The following is a 25,334-nucleotide window of genomic DNA, read 5'->3' on the forward strand; positions in this document are numbered from 1 at the left end:
GGTTGTGGGCGACGTGACGATGTGGATTCAGAGCACGGCGACAAGCCGGTCATAGAAACTTTTGTAATCACGATTGCATTGGCGTGTGAGGTGAGGCGAGGGTTTGAGCATTCCGTGCAGGTTGCCCGAGTGGGTATAGTGTAGCGAGCAGAATGGTCGAGGCCAGCCAAGCCGCGCGCCACGCCGCGGTCGCCACCCAGTCGCGTGCCTGTTTAACTTTGTCCAACGGGGCAATCTCATTCCGACCACTCTGCCATCAGACCATCTTTAAGTCACTCGTAGCCGTCACACCCGCCGCCGCAACTCCCCGACCCACCCACAAAGCAGAGGTGACGAGGGCAGCACGCACTGCGGCACTGCCCCTGCTCGTCACCTCGGCCACAACGACGCCATGACTCGGACCCCGACTCCGACCCCGACCCCGCGCGTCTCGCCGCGGCTCGTCCTGCTGTCCGCCGGCGTCGCGGCCGCAGCGTACGCCGCGCACCGGCTGTCGGTGCTCGGCGCGCTGCTGCTGTTCCCGCTCGTGTTGTCGCTCGTGCTCGTGCTCGCCGCCGTCGCCGTCATCGCACGCTCGGCGCGCACAGACGCCGGGCCGAGCGCCGTCGCCCGCCAGCGTGCAGCCGTCCGCCCGCTGGCCTTTACTGCCCCGGCGGCGTGGGCGACTGTGCTAGCCCGCGCCGGGGAGGAGGCCGCCGGGCGACCCTTCGACGCCGTGCACGCCGACCCCGCCGTCGCGGCCCGCCTCGACGCCGTCCTCGGGCTCATACGCCAGAGCTTCGTGCTCCCCTGGTACACGCGCATCTCGCCGTCGCCCGCGTTCCCCGACGCGATCGAGGCGACGATCCGTTTCGCGCTCGGCGAGGTCGGCCGCTCGGCCGAGGCGGTAGACTGGCCCACCGTCGTCGTCTCGCGCATCCTGCCGATCGTGACCGAGCACTTTCAGCACTACCGCAGCATCGAGCACCTCAGCTCGAGCATCGCCGGCGCGTCGAGCACGACCTCGCTGCCGCTGCCGCTGCCCCGCGGCTCGCATCCTGCGCTCGCGCCGCTGCGCAACTCGGCACCCGAGGCCAACCTGCCGTCGATTGAGGAGCACTTTCGCGACCACGTCGCGCGGGCGCTCAAGGTGCTCCTCCCGGCAAAGGAGCAGACCGAGGTGGTCAACATTATCGTCCGCGAGGTGGTCCTCGGCGCCGTCCTCATGCCCGTCTTCAGCATGCTCTGCGACAGCGACTTTTGGAACAGGCAGATCAACGAGCAGGGCGGGAGATATCTCCGCGAGAAGTGGGTGCGCGTGGAGGCCGGGCTGACGCATCAGGAAGCAGGTCAGCAAGGTGCTGTCGGCGCTGTCGACTGTGCCCATCTCGCCCGTGTCGGCAAAGGGAGGGACGCCGCGCAGACAAGCCACGACGTCGATCACGGTGCAGTCGACGACCAAGCAGTTTGACGAGTTTATGCGGTCGATCCCCAAACTCAAGACGCTGGGCGAGGCGCGCAGGCTGCGTGCCGACGTCGATCGCGAGCTGCGTGCTGCGCGGGGAGCGCTGAAGCGGGCCACTGGGGAGAATGAGGAGCGCAGGGAGAAGGCGACCCGCAGGGCGGAGCGCTACATCCACCGCCTGGAACGCGCCCGCACGCACATTGACCGCCGCATCGTTGCGCTCTCTGGCGGAGCGCAGCTGTCGCCGCGGACGAGCGTCTACCCCGCGCTGACCGACTCGCCCCTCGCCGGCCGGTACAAGGCCAACCTCTACGGCATCCTGTCCGACCCCTCATCGCTCGCCTTCTGGCTCGAGTACATGGAGCGCAGGGGCCGGTCGCATCTCGTTCAGTTCTGGTTAACCGTCGAGGGGTTCAAGGACCCGCTGGAAGCCTCGGGCCAGGACCTGGCTCTGACACTGGCAAACGAGGACGGCGAGCCTAGGCGGGGCAACAACGACAACACGATCGGCGACGACATTGCCTTCCTCTACTCGACCTACTTCTCCACGCTCGACCACAAGATCAACGTGCCGTCAAAGCTGGTGCTGGAGATTGCCGAGCTGTCGGCGCACGCCGGGCCGCTGTTGCCGCAGGACGTGAAGCGCGGCAAGAAGGCCGTGTTCGAGGCGCAAAAGGCCGTGTACGACCAGATGGACGACGAGGACTGGCCCGCGTTCCAGAAGAGCGAGCTGTACCTCAAGGCGGTCGCGGATCTCAAGAACAATACGGCGCCGAGGGTGAACAGAGCGGCGAGAGCGAGCTCGCACAGCCCGCTTGGGACGCCGACGACGCAGTCGTCGAGTCTGATGCCCCCGGAGCGAGGCCAGAGGCGTGCGTCGGATGCGTCGTCGCCGACCGCTCAGCGCCGCCCGTACCTCGTCAATGGCAACTTTACGCCTGCCCCGGTGGCCGTCGCGGCGTCGACGTCTACAGCTGCACCTGCGTTTGACCGGCCTCTGGTGCGTCGCATACCCACGCCCGAGTCGACCTCGCGGCCGCTGTCACCGCAGTCGTCGGCCACGCCGCTGGTGTCAACCCCTCTGATCATGACCACGCCGCCGCCCATGCTCCAGCGGCGCTCCACCCACCTCGACCTGCTCTTCGGCGTCGAGGACGACTCGACGCCGAGTGAGGAGCGCAACCCGCTGTTTGCCGACGACCCCGAGGATGACGACGAGGAGGCACTGCTCGAAGCCCAGCGTATCGAGGCCATCCAAGCCGCGTTAAACGAAATCATCGCGTCCGATGACATGACTTCGAGCCAGACGCTCCCCCCGCCTGCCACACCCCCCGAGATCGGCACCGACACGCTAAACTCGCCGTCCGCGTCGCTGATTCTCGAGCCGGACAAGCTGCCGTCGGCGTCGCTCATCATCGAGCCGAGCGAGAAGCACCCACTCGCCGGCAGCAAGCTTGCTTCGCGCAGCGCCGAGGACCTCAAGGTGCCTGGTACCGCTGAGAGACCACTGCTTGGCAGAGGCAAGTCGCAGCAGGACGCGTCGGCCGCTCGCAAGCGGATATACCGCCGGGGCAGCTTTGGCGACACGCCAAACCACCGGCCGAGCAAGAGCATCTTTGACGACTCGCTGTTTGACGAGGAGACTGCGTCGGTGATGCTCGATGCGGAACTCGACGACAGGGCCAAGGACAACGTGCGCCTTGCCGCGCCCGGCGACATGCAGCTGTCCATCGACATTGGGCGACTCGATAGCAAGATCCACGAGCTGGCCGAGCAGGACGCGATCCTCGCCTCACTCATCCGCCAGGCCGAGCTCACTGGCAACCAAAAGGAGCTCAAGTTGTTACGCAAGTCGCAGTCGTCACTACAGAGAGAGAAGCGGACGGCAGAGTTTCAAAAGGCGCAGTACGAGCAGCAGGAAGAGGCCAACCGGCTAGTGCCGGGCCGCACGCGCGTGTCGATACCGAGCACGGTGGTCGTGGAGGACGACCACGACTTGATGCGCCAGGTAGTGCGGTACAAGGTGGAGATTCGGCAAGTCGGCGACGACGGGCGGACGCTGCTGTCGTGGGCCGTCTTCCACCGCTACAACGAGTTCTGGGAGCTGGACCGGGCTATTCGCGACTGGGCGGCGCATGCTGGCAACTGGAGGCTGAGCGACGACCTGCGCAACAGAGTCGTGGAGATTCCTGGCAAGCGGCTGGTGCCGAGTATTTCGTCGAGCTTTGTCGAGTCGAGGCGGGCGGGTCTGGAGCGGTGGCTTCAGGTGGGTCAAAGGCTGGGCCATGCTAACCCACCAGTCGCTGCTATCCTCTGCGCCCATTTGCGACAGCTTCCTCCTGCGCAACTTTCTGTCCCTGTCCGCCGTCGCCGCGTCGTCGACCAACGCGCTCCCCAACATCACTCCACAGAACATTGTCAAGACGCTGTACAAGACCGTCGCGTCGTCACTCGACGACCAACTCGTTCCGTCCATGCTCGACCTCATGTCGCAGTCGCTCCAGCGGCAGATCTCGGAAGTGGCGGTGGCAGGCGGGCGCGTGGCCGAGCCGCTGGCAGGGTACATGCCAACCGCGCTCAAGGCGGGGGTCGCGGGTGTCGCCGCGCCGTGGATGAAGCACGACGCGCGGACACCGAGCGTGACGGTGACGGCGGACCACGCCATGGGCGAGTCGCCCGAGCTGCCGACGGCGCCGATCCTGCCGGTGACAATGCAGCCGCTCGAAGGGGAATCTGCCACCGGGTCGTTCACCACTCCCATCTGCGACCTCTTCATCGAAGTATTCGACCTAAAGGAGAACAACTGGCTGCGACGCCAGGCCATTGTCATCATCCTGCAGCAGATTCTCGGCGGCACGATCGAGCGCAAGTTTCGCGACACGTTCCGGCAGCTCACGTCGCCCGAGTCGGTCGACAAGCTGCTTGGCAGTTTCCAGGACAACATGTGGCCCGGCGGGGTGCGGAGGGAGTCGACGCCGCCGCGCACCGTGGAAGAAAAGTACGACGCGAGGGTGTCGGCAGCGCGCAAGGTGACGGCGCTGATGCCCGACGTCGCGGCCAACATGATCGGGCGGTCGAACGCGCGGCGGGCAGCCGGGCGCATGTTTGGCGCGCTGCAGGATCAACGACTGAACCAGCACCTGATGCTGTGTGTGCTCGACGAGGTGTTCAAGGCGCTGTTTCCGCCCCGATAGGCGGGGCCCTGGGCGATTCTATAGACTGCATTTTGGTTTCTGCGTATAATATGGACCTTTTAATGCGCTACAACGGGGATTTGCGCGTGGTGAGGGCCGGGGAGTGCAGCGAGGACACGAGCGAGGCATTGGCCAGGGCGATTGCTTCGGCCCGCTTTGCGTCGTCCTCGAGGTGTTTGTTCTCGGTGAGGAGCTCGGCCACGCGCTGGAGGTTGTCGGGGCCCATGCTGGGCTAGTGGTATGTATCGGATGTCCGTGGCGCCTACACTGCGCCCGCCCCCCGGCCTGTGGCATCGGCCCAGCCTGGCGGGCCATTGCCGCGCGCCGTCGCCTCGGCGTGCTTTGCCTCGTCCTCGAGCAGCTTGATCTCGGCGCGGAGCGCGTCAACGCGCTGCTGGTACTCGGGGCTCGTCTTGTAGATGAAGTTGGCTGGCATCGGCGGGGCGGCGTCGGCGTCGGGGGCAGTGGGTGCCACCGGGGCCTCGGACATGGGCGGCGGCGCGTCCCACTCGTCCGCGCTGCTGGCGGCGCGGTTCGTGGCGCGGAGCAGGCGCCCTGGCCAGAAGTAGGCGAACGGCGCGAGCGCGAGCCAGAGGGAGACTACGTCGAGGACGAGGAACTGGGCGTCGCCGCGGCGCAAGTAACCCTTGTAACCTCCGCGGAAGAGGGCGGCGCGGTAGCACGCGCGCTGGACGAGCCAGAACAGCGCCCAGGCGAGGCAGTAGGCGAGGGGGCGAGGCCCGTCGGACCAGAGGCGGGTGTCGGCGCGGCTGGGCGTCAGTGTTGAACAAGTGCCAAACGCACGATCGGACAAGAAAAGTGACGAAAAAGGTAGCGAGGAGGAGCAGGAAGACGAGCTGGCCGAGCAGGCCGATGAGGTAGAATGCCTCGCCGGTCGCCCGCGCCCCCGAGGCTCCGAAGGACCCGAGAAAACCGCCGAGGCTCTGCAGCACGAGCCAGAGGGCGTCGGTCCAAAGAAAAACGTGGAGCAGCTTGCGCGTGCTCCACTGGCCGGGGAGGTACGCCTCCCCGCCGAGGTGGGACACGACGTGGGCGAAGATGACGGTGATGGCTGGGGTGATGAGCCACGCGCCGACCCAGTGCAGGATGGCGAGGCCGACGAACCCGCCGACCCAGTGCGGCCGGGAGGCGTACAGCGTGCGGATGAGCAGCCCGCCGCTGACGGCCCACGCGCCGAGGATGGCCGGGAGGAGGCGGTAGCACGGCCAGGTGATTTGGTCGGCCGTGAGTGCGAGCGCGAGCAGCGCCCAGAGGCCGAGGCAGACGCCGGCGCCGGGCGCGCTGGGGACCAGGCGCAGCTGGTTGCACTGGTCGTGGGCTGCGTCTGTGTCGGGGCAGGTGCGGGCGAGCGCCCGGCCTGCGGCCACGAGGAAGAGGGCTGCGGTGCGGAGCGGGGTGCGCATGGTGTGTGGGGGGTGTGGGCCGATGCCCACGGCGAGGCTTGCCCACAGCGACGCTTTATGCATCGCGTTTGTGCTGCTGATGCTGCTGCCAAGACAACCTCACGCAGCGACGAGCTCGGCGCGCAGTGTGCTAGCCGTAGCGCTGGTCGACGAGCACAGCAGTGGGCGCGTGTTGCGGGGTGGGTCGTGCAGCCACGGTGCGGTATGCACCAGAGTGCACCACACCATACGCTGCCGCATTCCGTGAACCGCACCCCGCCCTCGGTTCCCGTCGCTCGCGCCAGTGTCATGTGGCACAAGCGTGCACCGCCATACTGGAGCCCAGAATGACGCAGGTTCACACGACGCGCGTCGGGTCTGTGGCAGCGACCCCAGTGGTAATACATGCAAGATGGTACAGAAATGATGCTCTCGTGCTCGTGCGTGCCATCACACTGCGCTCGCCTTGGCGTCGGCCCACGGCCGGTCGCTAGGCAGCTCGGCTACGCCGTCGACCTCCGCCTCCTTGTCCCCGTTCGGCATCTTGCTCTGCCGGTACCACAGCACGAACAGAAGTCCAATGGCGACCATGACCCCCGAGGTGAAGTAGTACCCGTGTGCGTAGCCCGCCCACACGTGCCCCGGGACGCCGCCGCCGGTGGGCAGGAGCGCCGCCTGCACGGCGATGCCGACGACTCCGCCGATTTGGTAGATAACCGCCGCGAACGACCCGCCGACGCCGGCAAACTCGCGCGGGAACGACTGTATAATCGCGGTGTTGGTCCCGATGTAGTTTATCATCTCGCCCGTCGTCCCGATCATGCCGCCCGTGAAGATGTACTTCCAGTAGTCGCCCATGTGGCGCCCGCCGTTGGAGAAGGCCAGGAGCATGCTCCCGGTGAACATGAGCAGGGATGCCACCGGCTGGACGAAGCGCGGCTTGAGCACGAGGCTCGGGAACCAGTGGAAGAAGGGCCCGATGGCGATGGACACGATGCCCATGGGCAGGATCTTGACCGCGGTGATGATCGGCGAGTCGTGAAGCACGTCCTGGTACCAGGTGGCGACGCCGAGCTGGTAGGTGGCGAACCAGAGGAATCCTGACGCCGCGAGCAGGATGAGCGGGAAGATGTTGGGGAACGACCAGATGTTGCGCGGGAGGAGCGCGTAGCCTTCGGGCCGGGTGCGCTCCCAGACGACGAACACGGGGACGAGGGCGATGGAGATGATGAGCGGGGCGATGAAGATGGCCGACTTCCACCCGTCGACCGTGGCCTGGGTGAAGGCGAGGATGAAGAGCACCATCATGGCCATGAGGATGAAGACGCCGCCGAGGTCCATGCGGCGCCACTTTTCCTTTGCCGACGCGGATTTTGTGACGGCCTCGGTCTTGGGCATGAGGAAGAACGCGAGGAGCGCGAAGGGAATGACGAGGAAGGCGATAAAGCGAAAGTACCAGCGCCAGTCGAGGAGGAGGAACAGGCCGGCGAGGATGAAGGCAGATGTGTTGCCGAGGGCGCCGCTCATGCCGAACATGGCGAGCATCTTGGCCTGCTGCGTGGACTCGGGGAACATTTGCACTGGGGTTAGCGGGGCCAGGGGGCTGACTCACCGATCATGTTGACGCTCGTGGGGATGGCGAGGACGCCGGCGCCGGCCGACAGCGCGCGGAGCACGAAGAACGTGTACTGGTCCTTTACGAAGCTGATGACGAGGTAGAAGATGCCGAGGCCGAGGAACCCGGCGACGTAGACGATCGACGGGGGGTAGAGGTCGGCGAGGCGGCCGGCGAACAGCAGCGTGGCGGCGAAGGAGAGCGAGTAGGACGCGAGGATCCACGGCTGGTTGCCCTGCTCGATGTTGAGCGAGGACGCGATCGGCGCCGTCATGAGGAACGCGGCGGCCGTGCCGGCCGAGTCGATGAACTGCGACAGGCAGAAGCAGAGCATGAGGATGATTTTGCGGCGGGGATGGAGAGACGCGAGGGCGTTGGGGGTGGAGGGGGAGTCGGCGTCGGGGTCGGAGTCGTCGAGGGGGATGGGGAGGGGCACGACGACGCTGGCGGGGACGGGGACGGCGTCGGCGCGGTCGCCCTCGCCCGCCTCGCTCTTCTCGTCGACGTCCTTGCGCTCATCGTCGACGCTCTTGCGCTCATCCTCGGCCAGTGGCCGCTGATCGAAGGTAGACATGTCCAAGGTAGCCGCAGGCTCGTGCGTCCACATGCCCACTCGGGATGCCGTCTCTATATCACCATGGCCGCCTCGCTAAGCCGTGCTCTTTTCTGCCTTCACCACTGCCAAGCGCGCCGTCCTCATGCAGCGCACCAATCTCGTCACCCCGGGTCGAGCCGTCGTCCCGCACGCCCATTCCGCCATGTCAAATGTGGGCGAGCGAGGGCAGGCCTCGCACAACTGGTATTGACAATCACTGCAGCGGCCGCTCAGCCGCAAAAGTTAAAGCGTGTTAAGGTGTGCTAAGCGAGAGGTTTGTTGACGTTAAAGCAGGTGCCTGGGCCGCGGGCAGGGAGGGATCGGGCCGGGGCTTGGCCGCCGCGAGTCGTCTGACCGCGTCTCTCTCCATCGCGCGCCGCTTCCTCCGTCTCCATGCATGCATGCATCGGCGCGTGCGGCAGCAGCATGCATGCGGATGCTCCTGCACACGCCGGCATGGCTCGACGTGAACGGTGTGCGTGCAGCGGCGGCTCAGGCCCATTCCGAATTTTCGACTTTTTCCTGCCGGCATGGCGCGATCACGACGTGCTGCGAGCGACTTCCGAGCCGAGCCCGGCCGGCAGTCAGTGGGCATCCCTCCTCGGCTGGTTCCGATTCCGGCGCGCGTGACGGTGCCGGCTGCCAGCACGCATATCAGCGGTGACTGCTCCGGCAAGGCGAGGCTCCGCGCCATCCCGAGTGCGAGGTGGCCTTCGCGATATGGCGTGTAAGACACCGATGAACCGAGATGACGACGGCCGCCGGCTTGGACTCGGATACAGATACATGGGAGGTCTATGGTGTGGAGGTTGGTGGGTCAATACACGCCGTGCCGGTACGACATGTCGGCTTCACCCCGCGACAGCAGCTCTACTCTATCAGCGGGCTTGGGCGCCAGCGGGATGAACTCGCCAGAGACGGGGCGCCTGCGCTCGGTGAGGATGCGCGAGGGCCAGAACCACGTGAAGAGGGAGATTGCGATGAGCACGGGGAGGGCTTCGAGCACGGCCCAGTAAACCTCGTGCGTGGCGAGGTAGCCGTGCCATCTGGCCATTAGCTTACATCGGGGTTGGCACCTACCCCTGGGTAAACTCGATCATGCGGAAGGTATTGCGGATGAGGAAGCAGACACAGTTGACTCCGAGGCAGTAGTTGAGGGGCTTCCAGCCTGGGTGGTTCCACAGCGCGTCGTCGCGGCGGCTGGGGATCAGCAGCCGTCCTCCTTCGCGCGACTCACACCCGCAGAGTAAACACCAGCCATAGCGCGCTGAAGATTGCAAAGCTGACGAGCTGCGCGATAAGCCCGGCGAGGAGCAGCTTCTGCCCGATGTGCGCGAGCTTGGGGTCCTTGTTGGAGCTCAGGCCGCCGCCGCCGCCCTGCACGAAGAATGTCCCGACTGGGGTGAGCTGGGCCTTGGGCTCCACTCACTGTCCGAGACGACAAAGATCCACGAGACGGCCCGGGGCGGGATGAACATGTGCCGTCTCGCGTCGAGGTGCGCGGCGATGCGGCCGAGCAGGACGTAGTTGGCTGCAATGAGCAGACATGGCTGGGGCGTCAGTACCGAGGCTGGCAACTCGCCACGCCGCGACACACCGCAAGGATGATGAGCAGCTGCTGCCCGCCGTACCCCGCGTCCCAGTGCAGGCGGTCGTAGTAGACCACGCGGATGGCGATGCCGCCGGCCATCATGCCAGTGCCGAACGTGAGCGCGAAGAAGTACCACCCGCGGAAGATGAGGTGGTCTGGCGTCAGCGGCGCGTGGCGGCGGCTCGTACTCAGGATGAAGATGAGCCCGCAGAGCGAGTACAGCCCACACGCGATGATGTTGAGCGCGCGGTTGGGGACGTATCGGAACCCGTTACACTCGTCGTGGGCTGCGTCGTGCTGGAGGCTGTCAGTGGCTGCCGGGGCCAGGTACCCACGTAGGGGTCGGGCGAGCACTCGTACGCGTTGGCGGCGGTCGCGAGCAGCACGACGAGCAGGCATAGTGTCGACACACGCCCCATGGTTTCGGATATCTGGCGGCTAGCGATATGCACCCAGGTGTATATGTACTCGCCGTCACGACTGCCACGCTCAGCGCACCACCCATCGGCCTTTTCCCGCAGGGCCGGCGGCTGGGCGATCGCGGCGGACGGGTCCGTCAGAGCGGTGCGGCCCCATTCAGTGCCGCCGGGAACGGCGCCGCGTCGTGCACAGCTGTGAGCGAGCACGCCAGGGATCTCTGCGTCTGACGACGGCTGGGTTACGGCGCATGCATGCTACACCTGACTCGGGGCGACAGTGGCAGTGCCGACCGCACTTTAAGTGCTAAAAATTGATTGCCCGCGCGGCCAACCGTCAACCTTGCCAACCACTGCATACACTGGTGTCTATACGATCTAGTGCTACTCACACAGAGGCCATACGCCCACTGGCCGTCTAAAGTCCATAAATGGCGACTAATCACAATGCTCATGATGCTGACAGTCTTTTGTGCGGGGGGCGGTGTGGTGCGAGCTGCGCTGGTGTGGCGCGAGCTCGCCTGCGCCGCGTCCCACCTCACCGCTTACTTCTTGCCCTCGCCATTCATGTCGTCGTCGGCGAGGGTGGCCGACGTGTTGGGCGAGCCGTGCTCGCGGACTGGAGGAGCCAGCTCGGTGTCGTCGCCCGAGTACTGCTCGTTCGACCACTCGGAGCGCTGCACCTTGGTCTCGGGCGTGAGGATGCGGTACGGCCAGTACCACACGTAGACGGCAATGCCGACGAACAGGGGCAGCGCGTCGAGGCCCATGTAGTACTTCTCGTGGATCGAGAGGTGGCCGGCGTAGCTGGGGGTCAGCGGGTGTTGAGGCGTCGACTCACCCCTCGGACAGCTCGATGGTACGGAAGAAGGAACGGATCAGGAAGCAGATGCAGGTGAAACCGAGGGCAAAGTACAGCGGCTTCCAGCCCGAGCGCTTCCAGAGGAACTCGTCCTTGCGGCTGCGGGTGAGCGGGGTACGCGGGGGGCAACTTACGCGCGGTAGAGGAAGACGACCCAGAGGAGGGAGAAGAGGAGGAAGCTGAGGAGCTGGGCAGCGAGACCGGCAAGGAAGATGCGCACGCCAATGTCGCGGGCCTTCTGGTCGCGCGCCGACGACGTGCCGCCGCCCACGGCCTGGATGAGGAAGGTGACGACTGGGTGTGAGCTCGGCGCGGGGACGACAACGCACTGTCAGAGATGATGAAGATGGTCGAGACCTTGCTCGGGTTGATGAACAGGTACCTGCCCGCGTCGAGGTGGTTGACGATGCGGCCGAGGAGGATGTAGTCGGCTGCGAGGAAGGCACAGGGCTGGGGCGTGAGCTGGGCCAACGCGGTCTGTACCCACACTCAGCACGACAAACAGGTACATGGCAATGTATCCGCCCGACGAGTGGAGCGTCTTGCGGAAGGTGAGGCGGAGGATGAAGCCGATGCCGGCGGTGAACGTGCCGATGACGAGGCAGAGGAAGTACCTGCCCCTGTAGCGGAACTGGTCTGGAGGGCGTCAGCGCCACATTCGTTATCGCATGGCGTCGATGCCGGCGGTTGGGGCGGCCGCCACATGCATTCCAACTGCGCCACTCCCCCCGTCCACTCACTATAGGTGAAGGCCAGCGCGACGGCGAAATACAGCGCGCACGCCGCCGCGTTGAGGCCGAGCGAGGGGACATAGCGGAAGGGGTTGCATCTGGGTTGTCAGCCGTGCTCGAGGCGGTGCTGGCCGTCGGGGGGTGCGCGGGCGTGAGCGAGGCGGACAATAGCGAGCGAGGTGTCTGCGTCTGGTATCGGCGGCCGGGGGAGCCGGGCCGTGCGCAGCATACATCGGGCACTGGGAGCAGCGGTTGCTCGCAGCGCGCCCTCGCCGGCGCCAATCTCGCGCATCACTCCGCAGCACTCACTGATCGTTGGCCGGATCAAGCTGCGGTGGGTCAGCGGATGCATGCAGTGGCGGAGCCGGGACGGCAGGGACGACCACGTTTGACGACGGGGCCACCACGTTTTGTCAACGGAGTGCTTGGCGCCGTCCCCAGCGGCTTCGGCCTCGGGCTAACCCCTACCCCTGGCTGCTCGCTTGCGTGCTTGTTTGTGGCCGCCCCGTTGCCCGCACCGCACCGACTCACGTATGGGTCCTCGGGGCAAACGTCGCGGCTGCGCGCTGCGAGTACAGTGGATGCGGCCGAGAGCGCGGCGACGGCGTACAGCAGTGCTGACCTGCTGCGTGGCATCGGAGGAGATGGGGAGGGGAGGGAGGGGAGGGGAGGAGGAATGGGGTCGGTGAAAAGGGTGGGAGACGGAGTGGCTTGGCGTTGTGGGGCTACACTTGGGCGACGTGGCTGCCGGCGCCGACGAGGTGGGGGGGAGAGGGAGTGACGGGGGTGGGTGAAGGGGATAAGTACGCTGTCGAGAGCGTCAGTGCGTGCGAGAGATGAAGAGAGATGGACAAGAACAGCTCGCCATCGCCGTCGACATCTTTGTCACCACCTTCTTCCCATCGACGCGGGTTTTCCGCAAAGGCCGTGCTGGAGTGGGAACCTTGATGCCCATGGCTCCGGGGAACCCGCGTGGCACGGGGATCCCGTGGCGTCTGGCCTGGCGTCGATGAACGTGCGGGCTAGAAGCCGCAGCCGCAGTTGATTCCTGCGGTGCTAGCAGGCTCCAATGCATTGCTTCGTCACTCGCCAAGCAGATCTGGGAGAATAGCGCATTCATGGTGTGGTGCGGGCCACGGGGAAGCCGAGAAGGCGGGTGGGGTGGGGGTAGAGGGGTGGTGGTGGAGCCGATCGGAGCCGGAGCCGCGCCGAGGTAACGGGTGGGGGAGTAAGTATTTTCTGCACCATACAGAGAGCTCCGAGGGAGAAGCCGATGAGGGTGGGAGGGCATAGTGGAGGGTCGGAGGGCACAGTGGCGAGTGGACGCCTTTGTGGGCTTCATCGCCTTGAGGCGCGTTGGCGTCTGCTGCGTGTCCCCATCGTTAGACCTGGTGGGGGAGATCCAGCGCGAAGCAGCCACACGCCGAGGTCAGGTGCTATATGCGTGGAAACATCGCCGGCGGGCAGAAGCCACCAAGTCAGCCAGCATCAGCAGACCGGGACTCGAGATCCCGAGGTTTCCCCTATCGGATGGCGCCGCGCGGAGCGGAGGGAGGATGCTGGCGACTGCGAGATGGGCGAACGACGCGTCGTGGTGATCTGACTCCACGCCTGTTGGCCTGAGTCGTACCCGCCGACTGCTGCTAATTGAGCATCCGGAACACCGAGCACACGATGCACGCTTTGTCAGCGCCAACGGGCACGCAAAGGCCCAAGACGGCAGCTGCGGGTGCAAGCCGCCGGCGATGGCGGTGACGAGCGGCGTGATGGCGAGCGCGGAGGCCTTGGCGCGGGTGGCGTGCAACAGGTGCACATTCTCCACGCGCACATGCTCCGCACTCCAACGCGATACTGGCCTTTGATGGTCGCTGCTGGCGCTGATGTTTGGACTCCGGCACCACCCCGGGTCTGCCGTCGGCAGTACCCAGCTCGCACGTGATGGCCGCGACGGGAGTTGCCGATATCGCCCACCACTGCAGCGTCCACCGGGTTTGTCATGATATCGTCATTGGCATGCAGCGCTGCAGTGGACACATGCATGGGGTATATGAGGCCGCATGCCAGTGTTGTCGAGCAGCAACAACCCCACCACAATGACCATCCCCGCCACCTCCATCCCATCGTTCGCCGGCGCGCCAAACACGGCCATCCCCACGCTGCCGTCCGAGACGCCGATCCTCGGCCGGCGCGTCCTGTCCCCGCCCGAGCGGTTCGAGTACCAACCCTCGTCGCGCTGGGTGCGCGGCGTGCTGGGCAACACGGCCATTGTCGACTCGCGGCACCAGCTGCTCGTGTGGGAGCCCGGAGCCAAGGGGCCCGCCTATGCGTACCCGCTCGCCCATGTGCGCACCGACCTGCTCGTGCCGTCGACGGCCGGCGACGAGGCGTCTGCCGCCTACTTTATCCCCAAGACCGAGTTTGTGCAGTGGTTCGACCTGGTCCTCGGCGAGGGCACGATCCCGCGCGCGGCGTGGAAGTACGCCATCCCCGGCCTCGAGGACTTTATCGCCGTGTCCTGGCACACGTCGGTGCTCGACAAGTGGTACGAGGAGGACGAGGTGGCGTGGGGCGCGGCGCGCGACCAGCGCATCGACCTCGTCCCGACCAAGCGCCACGTCGTCGTCAAGGTCGGTGGCGCGGTCGTCGCCGACACGACCGGCGCCATCGCCCTGTTTGAGCGCGGCTACGCCACCCGCTTCTACATCCCCGCGCAGGACGTCCGCATCGACCTCCTCGAGCCCGTCGAGCTCAAGACCGTGTGCCCGTTCAAGGGTCAGTCGAGCTACTTCAAGGTCAAGGGCACCGAGGACCCAATCGCGTGGTTCTACCCCGAGCCGATTCTGTCGGTCGAGCCGATCAAGAACCACGTCGCGTTCTGGAACGAGCGTGTGGAGCTTATCGTCGACGGCGAGGCGTTTGCCGACAGCCCCAAGGTGTGGGCGTAGGAGAGTTGTAGTGTAATGCACATTTGGGATCGTGCGTGCATGGCTGCTCTATGGGATGTGGTCGGCCCGACGTATGGGTACAACTCCAGGTGCTCCTACACCCCCTCAGTCGACAGCGCCCAGAAGGTCAGAGGCACGTCGTTGACGGGGAAGCTGATCTGGTCGACGTCCCGGAAGCCACGCTTGGCGTACCACTCGACGTTCTCGAGGTTCTGCGTGAGCAGCACGGCGTACTCGCCCTCGGCCTTGGCCCGCGTCGTGATGTGCGCGACGAGGGCCGAGCCGAGCCCCTTGCCCTCGGCCGCGGGCGTGGTGGCCAGGTACGTGATGTAGTAGAACGGCTTGGTCGTCTCTGGTCCCCATGCACGCTCCTCGAGCTCGTGGAAGCCCTCGCCAATCTGGCCGAGTCAGCCGCATCACCAGCGCCGACCCACCCGCTTGCTCGCCGCCGCAGCCTTGGGCTTGTCGGCCAGCAGCACCTTGGATTTCTCGTTGTACTCGTTCTCGGCGTTCGGGCTGGGGTCAGCGTGATCCACCGCAGCACTCACGTCTCGCCCCACACGATGCCCGGCGCCGCGACGATGAGGACCGCGCCCGGCTCCGTCTCCCCCGCCGCCGTCGCGGACCACACCTCGAGGTCCTTGACGCCCTCGTACACGCGCACGCGCATGCGCGCGAGCACGACCTCGGGGTTGCCGCCGTGCATCGCCTGCGCGACGTGCCCGGGCCCAAAGGCGTCGCTGAGGATCTTGGCGTACTGCTCGACCGTGGCCGGCGAGTCGTCGGTCACGCGTGTGATCGTCGGCGCGGTGCTCATGCTGGATGTTGTGGATGAGAGTTGTGGTGTCGACTCGCTCGTCTTTTGTAAGCGTGGTGCGTAATGTCGACATCCGGCTCGTATCGGCGGCGGGTCTCCCCCACTCTGCCCCCACCCGGCTCCACAACCACGCGCCGTGCGGTTCCCGCCACACTGACCAGCTCCAGTAGCGCAGAGGTGCATACCGCTCGCACCGAGTGCTAGGTCGTCGACGAGACGCTGACGTCGTCGGCGCCGCGCGTGGTGCTGTCGGCCGTGTCCGACGCCGAGGGCTCGCTTGGCGGTGCCAATGCCGCGACATCGGCTCCGCTGACATCGTAGTCGCCTCGCCGGCAACTCCAACGCACGGCACGACTCGAGCGCACTCGGGCCCGGAGACGTAGGTCAGGCGCGGGGCACAGAGGTGCATGCAGAGGTAGTAGAGCACCGTGGCGCCCACAGCCGTGGCACACCCGCCGGCCGGAGGTCGGGCGTCGGATCCCACCCGCCGGTCGCTATCTCCCGCCTACACGTATCGATTGCGCTGATCGGTCCACAACCGCCACAGCGGCGAGTGCGCTCATCGCGGGCGAGATGAGCGGAGACACAGGCTGGCCGATGCTACCTATCTTGATAAGATTGCGAGATTCCGAATAATGGGAGGAACGGTGCGGAGGGTGGTGTGGTGGCTAGCGCTGAGAAGGTGGCTCCGGGTGCGTGGCCTTGCAGCCGCCAACCAGCCTCTGTTGACCCCCAAACCGCAGGTTTTCTCTTCCCCGGCAAACCGTCTCTCTCCCCCGGCAAACCGCTGGCTTGCTGATCCGAAACGCGAAGCACCGGCTCGATGCGAGGGCAAGGACTCGCCAAACTGTCATACCACCTTGGTCATCCCCCACACCGAGCTGGGTATCCGGGGTTGCTGATCCGCGCCTCGGCGCCTCGTTTTCCTCCTTGCCAACGCTCGCTTGTGGCTGACGCCATGTCCGATTCCCTCGCACGCTGCTGTGAAATGCCCCCTTGGGGGGCTGCTCGCTGGGCGCCTGCGCATCTGCGCACCTGCTCGTCTCGGCGACACTCGGAGCCTGCCAAGCCCATGCCATGCCGTCGACGCCTGGGGGATCGACGCCGCGCGGCGCCGCGCCGCGACGCCGCAGCGTGCCACGTTGCGCCCAGTCTCAGATATCTCATATCGACTGACGCAAGACATCGCGCCTGTGGCGAATACGAGTCACATGGTGCAGTGCATATCCGGCTGGCTGCGGGGTGACCCGGGCGGAGGCGAGGTGAAGCGGGGGCGGAGCTGGGCCCGGCGAGATGTGGCGCGACCGGCGCGTCGCCAGCGGCGGCGTGCACGTATGGCGGGGCTTGCTGGCGTGCTGAGGCGTGCCAGTTGCGCCAGTGTGCATGCAGCATGCGGCGAAGAAAACGTGCGGGTGATATTCAGCGTGCGGGGAGCTGCCTCCGACGAGAGCGGACTTGCTCGGCGCGTAGCTCTGCGCTAGGCGGAATGCTGGGTCGCCGCGGCACGGACAAGGCCAGCGGGCCGAGGTCCGATTCTTGCGAGGTCCGACTCTTGCCGCGCCAGTGTCGGACAACACGGTTGTGCCTCGGTGACACGTGAACGGCACCTGCACGCTTGGTGGCGCTGATGCTCACGCCGACGGCGATCTCACGTCACCAGCCATCCGCAGGCAGCAAACCCACGGCACGACCACGGCCACCACGGCCACCACGCCGCCGATATGCAACCACGGCAATTTTGCTTGGCACAGCACGCGATGCCGCCCGCCCGGATGAAATTAATCGCAGCCAGCCCTCACGCGACCGAGTCGTCAGCCTGGAGCCTCGGGTGTACGCGCGCGGGTGTACGCAGCGCGCGCATTCCCGCGCTCCTGCGCTCTTGCTCCGAAACCTTAACCTCTGGGAACTGGCAGGTGACACCCGCATAGGACTAGCCAAGCCAGACTCACGCTGGGTCGGTCGAGTGCCCACACATTTTTTAATCTCAGGGACGCTTGAATGGCGTGATGTCGTCGTGATATCTGTTTTTCTCCTCTACCTCTGCTGTTACTCGCTTAGAATCAGCGCGTTCTCCTACGGATCATGACACCTGGCCGGAGCTTGTACGGCGCAGAGGCCCCTCTCCTCACGTTTCATGCCTTGTGGCCGACGTCGACGCCTGCATGCCGCCGGCTGATGGCTCGTCCCTGGAATCGCAGAGCTCGGAGGGTGCGAAGGACGCGACCATGAGAGATATCCGCAAAAGCACGCCATATCTCGCGTTCAGCACAACACCATCGGTCAACATATTGGCCCTCTGGAGCGGCAAACAAAGGGTCGGCAAGGGTGCTGGCTCGGTGCAAGCGTGCCACTGATGCTTGGCTTGCTACTTCGCTTGGAGGATGCACGCCGCCGACGACGAGCTGTTGTCGTCGCAGATTTTCTCGCACGCCCGCCTGGACTCACCCCACACGACACGTCCTCACTATGGCCGGAGCAGGCGGCGAACAGCAGCACGCCACGGCGGGGCGATCTCCTCCGCGTCATACCAACCTAGACGTGTATAAGAGCTCCACTGGTTACACAGAGGCGACTTCCCTCATCGCATCGTCTTCGACAACAGCCTACCACACCATGGGCCAGGAACACTACGCCAACGAGCTCGCGAGCAGCGACCCCAACCACCGCGGCTTCAATAATGTCGCCGACGACGACAAGTCGTCCAACCTCGGTGCCTCGCACCCGATCGTGTCCGAGGAGTCGCTCCCGGGCCGTAGGCAGATCGGCTTGGTGTCGGCCGTCTTCATCATCTTCAACCGCATGCTGGGTACTGGGTGAGTGCAGTTGGCAGTGGCAGCGTGCTGACCCCGCAGTGTTTTCGCCACGCCCAGTGCCATTCTCAGCCTGAGTGGATCCGTCGGCCTCGCCCTCTTCATGTGGGTTATCGGCTCGATCATTGCCGCCGCCGGCATGATGGTCTACGTTGTCTGGGGTACCTCGATTCCCAAGAACGGTGGCGAGAAGAACTACCTCGAGTACCTCATCCGCAAGCCCAAGTACCTCATCACCTGCATGTACGCCTCGAACGGTGTCCTCCTCGGCTGGGCTTCCGGCAACTCGATCGTGTTCGGCGAGTACATTCTCCGTGCCGCCAACCAGCAGCACCCCGGACAGTGGACCCGTCGTCTCGTCGGCTTTGCCTGCATCACCTTTGTCTTCCTCCTCCACGGCACCCGCCTCAGGTGGGGTCTGTGGCTCCAGAACGTCCTCGGTGTCTTCAAGTTCTTCATCCTGCTCATCGTCATCATCGGCGGCTTCATCGCCCTCGGTGGCCACCTCAAGGTCGAGAAGCCCAACAACTTCCACAACGCGTTCGAGGGCACCACCGCCAGCGCCAGCAGCTTCTGTCTCTCGCTCTACAACGTCATCTGGTCGTACGTCGGCTTCTCCAACGTCAACTACGCTCTTTCCGAGGTGAAGAACCCCAAGCGCACTGTGCGCATCGCTGGCCCCCTCGCCATCGGCATCATCACCATTCTCTACATCCTCGCCAACATTGCCTACTTTGCCGCCGCGTCCAAGAAGGACATTACCGAGTCGGGCACTCTTGTTGCCGCTCTTCTCTTCCGCAACGTGTTCGGCGAGAAGGCTGAGCGTGCGCTTTCCGTGTTTGTCGCTCTCTCCGCCCTCGGCAATGTCCTTTCCGTCGTCTTCTCCCAGGGTCGTGTCAACCAGGAGCTCGGCCGTGAGGGTATCCTCCCCTTCTCCAAGTTCTGGGGCTCGAACCGTCCCTTCAACGCTCCCCTCGCTGGTCTCGGTCTCCACTGGGCCATCTGTCTCATCACCATCTTTGCCCTTCCCCCCGGTGACGCTTACGGCTTTGTCATCAACACGATCTCGTACCCCCTGTCCGTCATCAACGCCGTCATCTCCTTTGGCATCGTCTTCATCTACTTCTTCCCCAACTATTACCAGGACGGCGACGGAGTCCACGTCCCCCGCCCCAACATCTGGGCCACGCTCGCTGCCGGCTTCTTCGGCCTCGCCAACGTCTTCCTCTTCATCGTGCCCTTCACCAAGCCCCCTCCCGGTGGGGAGCCCTACAAGACCCTCCCCTACTGGACGCACGCCGTCGCCGGCTGGGCCGTCTTCGGCATCGGCTTCATCTACTGGCTCGTCTGGGCCCACATCATCCCCAAGATTGGCAACTACAACCTCGTCCGTGTCAAGGAGGTTGGCGCCGACGGTCTTGAGCGCAACGTTTTCAAGCGCGAGAAGAAGCAATAGATGCTTGGGTAATAGATATATAATTGAGTGTATTACATACTAGGCTACAGGGTTATGTCAATGGCCTCTGCTACATGGGAGGGGGGGGGGGGGGGGTTTGGGTTGCGGGTGGGTTTCAAGGTGTGCCTTCATTGATGGGGTGACGGCGTCGCTCGCGCCGCGACGACGTCACGTTGTCAACAGACCGATCAGGCCAGCGATGGCGAAGAACCCGGCGCCGACAATCGGAGGGAGGTACTGCTCGTAGTCGGTGAGGCAGCCGACGGAGCGGAGGTTGGCCTGGCCTGGCGGAGGGGGTATCCGCGGCGTGTTGGCGGTGGGGCTGGGCCGTCGGGAGTGGGTGTGGGTGGCCTGGACGGCGTGGGTGGCCGAGACGACATGGGTGATTGAGGCTGGCGCAGAGGAGAGGAGGACTCCCGGTGATGCTGAGGAGCCAGGGGCTGCTGCGACTGGCGCAGCCGACACCGAGGCGACCAAGGAGGCGAGGAGGACGAGCGTGGCGAGGCGCATGGTGTGAGCGAGTCTGGCAACGAGTCGCGGGTCATCGCTTTGAGGGGATGACCGCAGTCGCCTCGCACCTCAGCAGCTCCTATATACAACATCTCTTCGCCAGCGCAAAGCAGCGTGTAGGCGACGATACCGAAGCGACGTCGTGCACAGCAGTCTCACTCGGTGCGGTGGGCACGCCTGCACCCTGAAAATAGCAGCACGGCTCACTCAGCGGACTGGCTCGGATCCGCAGCAGCGACGCGGTTGCGTATGCCGAGGCGAGCAGGTTTGCGGCGAGCGTGCGGTCCTCGGCTTGCTCGGGTACAGGAGCGCAGCAGGTGGTGCCGACACGGTGTGGCAAAGCCCGGCCCATGCGCCGCCAACACTGCTATGGTGCTTGGCGCGCCAGGATCAATGGGCGCGACACCGCCACCCGGACGCGACCGTGTTGGCGGCCGCCTGGCCGCGTCTCCGAATCGGATAGGACAGTCCTGGAGTGTCTCTCGGTGGTGTGTGTCGGACGCGACCAGGCGTTTACCACGCGGCGAGGCTTTTTTTCGGCACCGCCTCGCGGCAACGCGGGCCGCCCCGCCCATCCTGGACGCGGTGATAGAGTCGGAATAGAATGCGAGAACGTGCCGACCGCCGCCCGCGCCGCCCGCGCCGCCCGTGCGGACGGGTGCGTGCGCGGGTCGGCGAATCGGTGTCTTTGATTGCGATGTCTGCGTGTGCCGGGGCGAGCGTGGCGGAGATGGTTTGTACAGTCCGCGATAACGACTGCGGCGGAGCAACTTGAGTTGAGCCAGTCACCAGGCGTCATGGCGAGGTAGACGCACCCGACAGCGTGCGCGGCCGGGGAATGCATGCAGCGGAGGAGGCTCAACATCTATATCTAGGGCGCGCGGCGGGTGCAGAAGCCGTGGTGCTGACGCGGCGTGCCGCTCCCATCACTCCCCTCTGCGCGCCACACACCTCATGCATCTCCGTGTCTCACTCCACCTTCTTATTCGACATGGCGTAGAAGTGGCCCGTCGTCGTGCGGATCATAATGTCGTCTTCGGCGACGACATGGAACCCCATTTTTTTGTAGTAGTGCATCTGGTTGTCAGCGGAGCACGGCGCAGGCACGTACGTTGTCCTCTGTCTGCGTGATGAGGCCCACCTCGACGCCCTCGGTCTTGGCGCGTTCGAACAGCTGGCGGAGGAGTGCGCCAGCGAGTCCCTTGCGCTCCGCCCACGGCGCCGTGCCGAGGAAGGCGACGTAGAAGATGTCCTTTTCTCCATTCGGCCCCCACGCCTTGACTTCGAGCGAGTGAAGGTCGCCAAAGAACTTTTCCGAGACAGCCGCTTCATCCGGCGGTGCCACCTTCTCGAGCTCGATCGAGTCGGGGTTGCGCTCGTCGGGTCTGGAGTCAGCGGTGCCGCAGATCAGCACCTACCCTCCGCCCATCTCCTTGCCTGGCGGGCTGAAAACCATGGCGGCCCCGTACGCCTCTGAGGGTGCGTCGCCCCACGGTCCCTCAGGCACTTCGCCGGCCGGGTGTGCGGCCCACGCCTCGAGGTCGAGCACGCCGCGGACGGCGTTGGCTCGCCACGAGACGACGGCGGCGTCGCGGGGAGCGCGGAGTGGTTCGTCGGCCTTGGGCTCTGGGCGGCCTGCCAGCGCGCGGCCGACCCAGTTGGTCTTCTCGTTGAAGGCCCAAGCGAGGGTCAGGCCGGCGCGGCGGCCCTCTGCGACAGTGCGCAGGGTCGTAATGGCGGGGCGGCTCATGGCGGGGGTGTGAGATGCAGTTGCACAGTTCAAGCACGGCTACTGAAGTTGTCCAGACAAGCCCGTTTCTTTAAATGTCGACCACGGCTTGGTGGAGCCGAAGAAACGTCATGATAGTGCCGGTCCCGAATTTCTCGGGATGCCGCTGGCGGTGCGTAGCGACGACTCGCTGATTACAAAGACCGGCGGTGAACAACTTGGATTGCATCGAAGAACTAAATGCGCTTGGAAAACAGGGATACAGTCATTTCCAAGCCTGAACGTGGTATCGGGTCTTATCTAGGATGTAGTGCGGGGCCGACGGCTTACTTGCGCGGCTTGGTGGCCTTGCGAAGGGAGCGTCGGCGTTTGTACTTGGGCTTGCAGCTCTTGCTGGGCCTGGGCTTGACCGTCGTCGTCGGCTCGTCGGTGCAGCTGGTGCTGGTCGTCGGCTCGGCCGTCGGCGTGGGCGCGTCCGTGCCCGTCGGCTCGCCCGTGGGCTCGCCAGTAGGCTCACCAGTGCAGCTCGTGCTGGTCGTGGGTTCGGCCGTTCGGGTCGGGTCATCGGTGCCGGTAGGCTCGCCAGTGCTGGAGTGGCACTTGGAGGACTTGCATGGGGTCTTGGAGGACGTGGCCGAGGATTCGGAGGCCGAGGTGGTGTCGCTGACGGTGGGCTGAGAGGTTGCGCTGGCGCTGACGGTGCCGCTGCCGGTGGGCGAGACGCTGTCGGTCGACGAGGCAGACCCAGTCGAGGAGGCGGAGCCAGTCGACGAGACCGATGCAGTCGACGAGACTGATGCAGTCGACAACGCCGACTCAGTCGACGAGGCGCTGCCAGTCGACGACGCGCTGCCGGTCGACGACACCGATTCAGTGCTGGCACTGCCGGTCGAGCTCGCGCTGTCGGTCGACGAGGCTGAGCCAGTCGACGAAGCCGATCTGGTCGATGAAGCCGATCCGGTCGACGAGGCGGACTCTGTCGAGGAGACCGATCCAGTAGACGAGACCGATCCCGTTGACGAGGCCGTTCCGGTCGACGAGCTGCTGTCAGTCGAGCTCACGCTGCCGGTCGACGAGGCGGAACCAGTAGACGAGGGGGACTCGGTCGAAGAGGCGGACTCAGTCGAGGAGGCCGATCCAGTAGACGAGACCGATCCGGTTGATGAGGCCGATCCAGTCGACGAGACGGACTCGGTGGACGAAGCGGATCCAGTGGACGAGACGGATTCAGTTGATGTGCTGCTGGCGTCGGTGCTGGAAGTCGAGGTCGAGGAGCTGCTGGCATCCGTGCTAGAAGCAGAGGTTGAGGCACCGGTGTTCGAGGCAGAAGTGGACGAGGCCTCAGTGCTGGAAGCAGACACCGACGTGCTGCCTACGTCCGTGCTCGAGGCCGAGGTGCTGCTCGCGGTGGTGCTGGAAGCGCCCGGCGACGTGCTGCTGCTCGGGGTCGCGTCGGTGCTCTGGACCGAGAGCGACGTGATGCGCGACGCAAAGTCGAGGTTCTCGTCGGTAATTGTGCCGTCGACAGCCTGGACCTTGATCCTGCTCGTGTCAGCACTCATGCACCGCACGGCCCACTCACTTGCCCGCAGCCTTGTCGTAGCTAACCACCCGGTACACCTTGTCGTCGACCTTGGCGAAGGCGAAGAGGCGCTGGTCAGAGATGCGCTGGAGCTGGGCCTCGAGCTCGGGGCTGATCGCCGCCTGGCGGATCTCGTGGCGGCGGGCGTTGGCAGGCGTCCAGGTGGTGTAGTTGCCGATCAGAGTCGCGAGAACCTGGGGCAGGTCAGCAGATGCTCGTGGCGACAGGCCCCTTTCGACATACCGCCGAGGTGTTGGAGTTGGCCTGGTCACAAGCGGTGAACCAGTCCTGGTTGCTCTGGCTGATCGCGTACATGTACGGCACGGGCCACCTGCGGCGGTCAGCATGGCCCACCGTGGCAATACTCACCAGGGGACGGAAGCACCTACGTAGGGCTCGAGATTGAGCGGCGCCAGGCTCTGAATGAGGATGTCCGCCTCTTGGAAGCCGTTGGGGAGCGAAATGGTCGCCTTCTGTGCCTCTCCCTCGGTAAGCACAGTGGCGTTGAGGGCCGTGTAGATGCGGTTCGGGTCCTCGTCGGCGAGCGTCTCGAGGAACGTGTAGTACCAGCAGGGGTTGTTACTGCCACGCTTGTTGAGTTCGAAGTCCCCGGCCTTGGGGACGCCGTCGTTGTAGAAGGGCTGCCACCAGATGCACTCCGGGAAGAATCGTCCCCTCTTTGGCGGGGTCTGGTCCGTGGCGTTTGCGATCGGCGCGGTGCGCTCGCCGGGGGCGAAGCAGCGCGTGGACGTGTCCGAAGGGTCGGGGTATGCGTCCGGCCCGGCGCCGGTGGTAAACTGTCGGCTCTCGGCGTGGCCACGGGCGTGCGAAGCCGGGCGGGCATGGGCAACTGGGTGTGAGGGGAGGCAGCGGAGGCGGACTCACTTTGGGCCACGGAGGCCAGCACTGGCAGGAGAGCAATGGTCTTCATGGCGGGCGAGTCTGGGACTTGGGGATGAATGCCAGTCCACGCCTCGCACACCTCTTATACCATGCTCGACGCCAACCGCGTCCAACTCCAGCGTCAACATCGTTCCTCGCCAGCGATAGACACGGCGACGCGACTGGACATCTCGTCGTGGCTGTTGGCCAGCCGGTGCCTCCACCCAGAGGCACAGAGTTTGCCTTCACGACGACGCCAATCCCACAGACGCGTCGTGCTTGTTGCTGGGGGGGGGGTCACGGATCTGGGCCGGTCCTACGATGTGTGCAGTCAGGGGCGTCCGGCCGGCCGAGGGGATGTTGTCTCATCATCCCGTCGGCTGCTCGTCGGATGCGCGGCGGCGATCGTCCTGGGGCGCATCGTCGGCCCCAAATCTCGGCCAGATAAACATTTAGCTTTGCCGGAATGGGCGAGTGCCTGCTCCACTTCGCGTTGAGTGACAGGGCCCACGTGGACCTGGCCTGGTGACGGCGGCGAGGGCATGGTTGCGGCGGAACTGGGCGCGTTGGTTGCGAGGACTGGTCCAGCTGGTGGCGAGTCGTCACGAGACGCGCGACAGGTCGAGGTCGAGGTCAGGTCGCTCCGACGGAGCAGGTTGAGCGCGCCGCGCCGCGGTCATCGCTTAGCGGCGGCGGAAAAGCATCCGAGCGGCGGCGGCGCGGTTCAAGCCCACATGCATCGCGAGCCTTGT

General features: G+C 65.4%; 12 protein-coding genes across 12 annotated transcripts; 3 read left to right on the forward strand and 9 right to left on the reverse strand.

Annotated features, from left to right (window-relative positions):
- Positions 1 to 391: 391 nt before the first annotated feature.
- On the forward strand, positions 392 to 4,638 carry TRM8_1 (tRNA (guanine-N(7)-)-methyltransferase (tRNA(m7G46)-methyltransferase); the record flags this gene model as incomplete). Its single annotated transcript, XM_069353190.1, has 3 exons — positions 392 to 1,287; positions 1,322 to 3,710; positions 3,745 to 4,638. The coding sequence occupies 3 exons, from the start codon at positions 392 to 394 to the stop codon at positions 4,636 to 4,638; spliced, it is 4,179 nt and encodes a 1,392-aa protein (XP_069210608.1).
- A 67-nt stretch (positions 4,639 to 4,705) lies between these two features.
- On the reverse strand, positions 4,706 to 4,864 carry Q8F55_004684 (uncharacterized protein; the record flags this gene model as incomplete). Its single annotated transcript, XM_069353191.1, has 1 exon — positions 4,706 to 4,864. One exon carries the CDS (start codon positions 4,862 to 4,864, stop codon positions 4,706 to 4,708), a length of 159 nt encoding a protein of 52 aa, XP_069210609.1.
- A 36-nt stretch (positions 4,865 to 4,900) lies between these two features.
- On the reverse strand, positions 4,901 to 6,062 carry Q8F55_004685 (uncharacterized protein; the record flags this gene model as incomplete). The annotated part of the gene is made up of 2 exons (XM_069353192.1): positions 4,901 to 5,408; positions 5,443 to 6,062. 2 exons carry the CDS (start codon positions 6,060 to 6,062, stop codon positions 4,901 to 4,903), a joined length of 1,128 nt encoding a protein of 375 aa, XP_069210610.1.
- A 429-nt stretch (positions 6,063 to 6,491) lies between these two features.
- Positions 6,492 to 8,230, reverse strand: Q8F55_004686 (uncharacterized protein; the record flags this gene model as incomplete). The annotated part of the gene is made up of 2 exons (XM_069353193.1): positions 6,492 to 7,621; positions 7,654 to 8,230. The coding sequence occupies 2 exons, from the start codon at positions 8,228 to 8,230 to the stop codon at positions 6,492 to 6,494; spliced, it is 1,707 nt and encodes a 568-aa protein (XP_069210611.1).
- Positions 8,231 to 9,068: 838 nt separating this feature from the next.
- Q8F55_004687 (uncharacterized protein) lies at positions 9,069 to 10,261 on the reverse strand (the record flags this gene model as incomplete). Its single annotated transcript, XM_069353194.1, has 6 exons — positions 9,069 to 9,297; positions 9,332 to 9,451; positions 9,489 to 9,648; positions 9,681 to 9,801; positions 9,849 to 10,139; positions 10,178 to 10,261. The coding sequence occupies 6 exons, from the start codon at positions 10,259 to 10,261 to the stop codon at positions 9,069 to 9,071; spliced, it is 1,005 nt and encodes a 334-aa protein (XP_069210612.1).
- Positions 10,262 to 10,803: 542 nt separating this feature from the next.
- Q8F55_004688 (uncharacterized protein) lies at positions 10,804 to 12,487 on the reverse strand (the record flags this gene model as incomplete). Its single annotated transcript, XM_069353195.1, has 8 exons — positions 10,804 to 11,065; positions 11,100 to 11,219; positions 11,255 to 11,414; positions 11,450 to 11,570; positions 11,608 to 11,756; positions 11,861 to 11,949; positions 12,161 to 12,180; positions 12,383 to 12,487. The coding sequence occupies 8 exons, from the start codon at positions 12,485 to 12,487 to the stop codon at positions 10,804 to 10,806; spliced, it is 1,026 nt and encodes a 341-aa protein (XP_069210613.1).
- A 1,457-nt stretch (positions 12,488 to 13,944) lies between these two features.
- Q8F55_004689 (uncharacterized protein) lies at positions 13,945 to 14,796 on the forward strand (the record flags this gene model as incomplete). The annotated part of the gene is made up of 1 exon (XM_069353196.1): positions 13,945 to 14,796. The coding sequence occupies one exon, from the start codon at positions 13,945 to 13,947 to the stop codon at positions 14,794 to 14,796; it is 852 nt and encodes a 283-aa protein (XP_069210614.1).
- Positions 14,797 to 14,891: 95 nt separating this feature from the next.
- Q8F55_004690 (uncharacterized protein) lies at positions 14,892 to 15,613 on the reverse strand (the record flags this gene model as incomplete). The annotated part of the gene is made up of 3 exons (XM_069353197.1): positions 14,892 to 15,194; positions 15,231 to 15,312; positions 15,345 to 15,613. 3 exons carry the CDS (start codon positions 15,611 to 15,613, stop codon positions 14,892 to 14,894), a joined length of 654 nt encoding a protein of 217 aa, XP_069210615.1.
- A 2,613-nt stretch (positions 15,614 to 18,226) lies between these two features.
- MUP1 (methionine permease) lies at positions 18,227 to 19,879 on the forward strand (the record flags this gene model as incomplete). Its single annotated transcript, XM_069353198.1, has 2 exons — positions 18,227 to 18,426; positions 18,466 to 19,879. The coding sequence occupies 2 exons, from the start codon at positions 18,227 to 18,229 to the stop codon at positions 19,877 to 19,879; spliced, it is 1,614 nt and encodes a 537-aa protein (XP_069210616.1).
- A 168-nt stretch (positions 19,880 to 20,047) lies between these two features.
- Positions 20,048 to 20,389, reverse strand: Q8F55_004692 (uncharacterized protein; the record flags this gene model as incomplete). Its single annotated transcript, XM_069353199.1, has 1 exon — positions 20,048 to 20,389. One exon carries the CDS (start codon positions 20,387 to 20,389, stop codon positions 20,048 to 20,050), a length of 342 nt encoding a protein of 113 aa, XP_069210617.1.
- A 969-nt stretch (positions 20,390 to 21,358) lies between these two features.
- Q8F55_004693 (uncharacterized protein) lies at positions 21,359 to 22,139 on the reverse strand (the record flags this gene model as incomplete). Its single annotated transcript, XM_069353200.1, has 3 exons — positions 21,359 to 21,466; positions 21,501 to 21,774; positions 21,808 to 22,139. 3 exons carry the CDS (start codon positions 22,137 to 22,139, stop codon positions 21,359 to 21,361), a joined length of 714 nt encoding a protein of 237 aa, XP_069210618.1.
- A 305-nt stretch (positions 22,140 to 22,444) lies between these two features.
- On the reverse strand, positions 22,445 to 24,631 carry Q8F55_004694 (uncharacterized protein; the record flags this gene model as incomplete). The annotated part of the gene is made up of 5 exons (XM_069353201.1): positions 22,445 to 23,660; positions 23,701 to 23,894; positions 23,944 to 24,031; positions 24,070 to 24,550; positions 24,586 to 24,631. The coding sequence occupies 5 exons, from the start codon at positions 24,629 to 24,631 to the stop codon at positions 22,445 to 22,447; spliced, it is 2,025 nt and encodes a 674-aa protein (XP_069210619.1).
- Positions 24,632 to 25,334: the final 703 nt, after the last annotated feature.

The sequence above is a fragment of the Vanrija albida genome, assembly GCF_041260175.1.
Source record: "Vanrija albida strain AlHP1 chromosome Unknown contig_3, whole genome shotgun sequence".
Taxonomy (NCBI): domain Eukaryota; kingdom Fungi; phylum Basidiomycota; class Tremellomycetes; order Trichosporonales; family Trichosporonaceae; genus Vanrija; species Vanrija albida.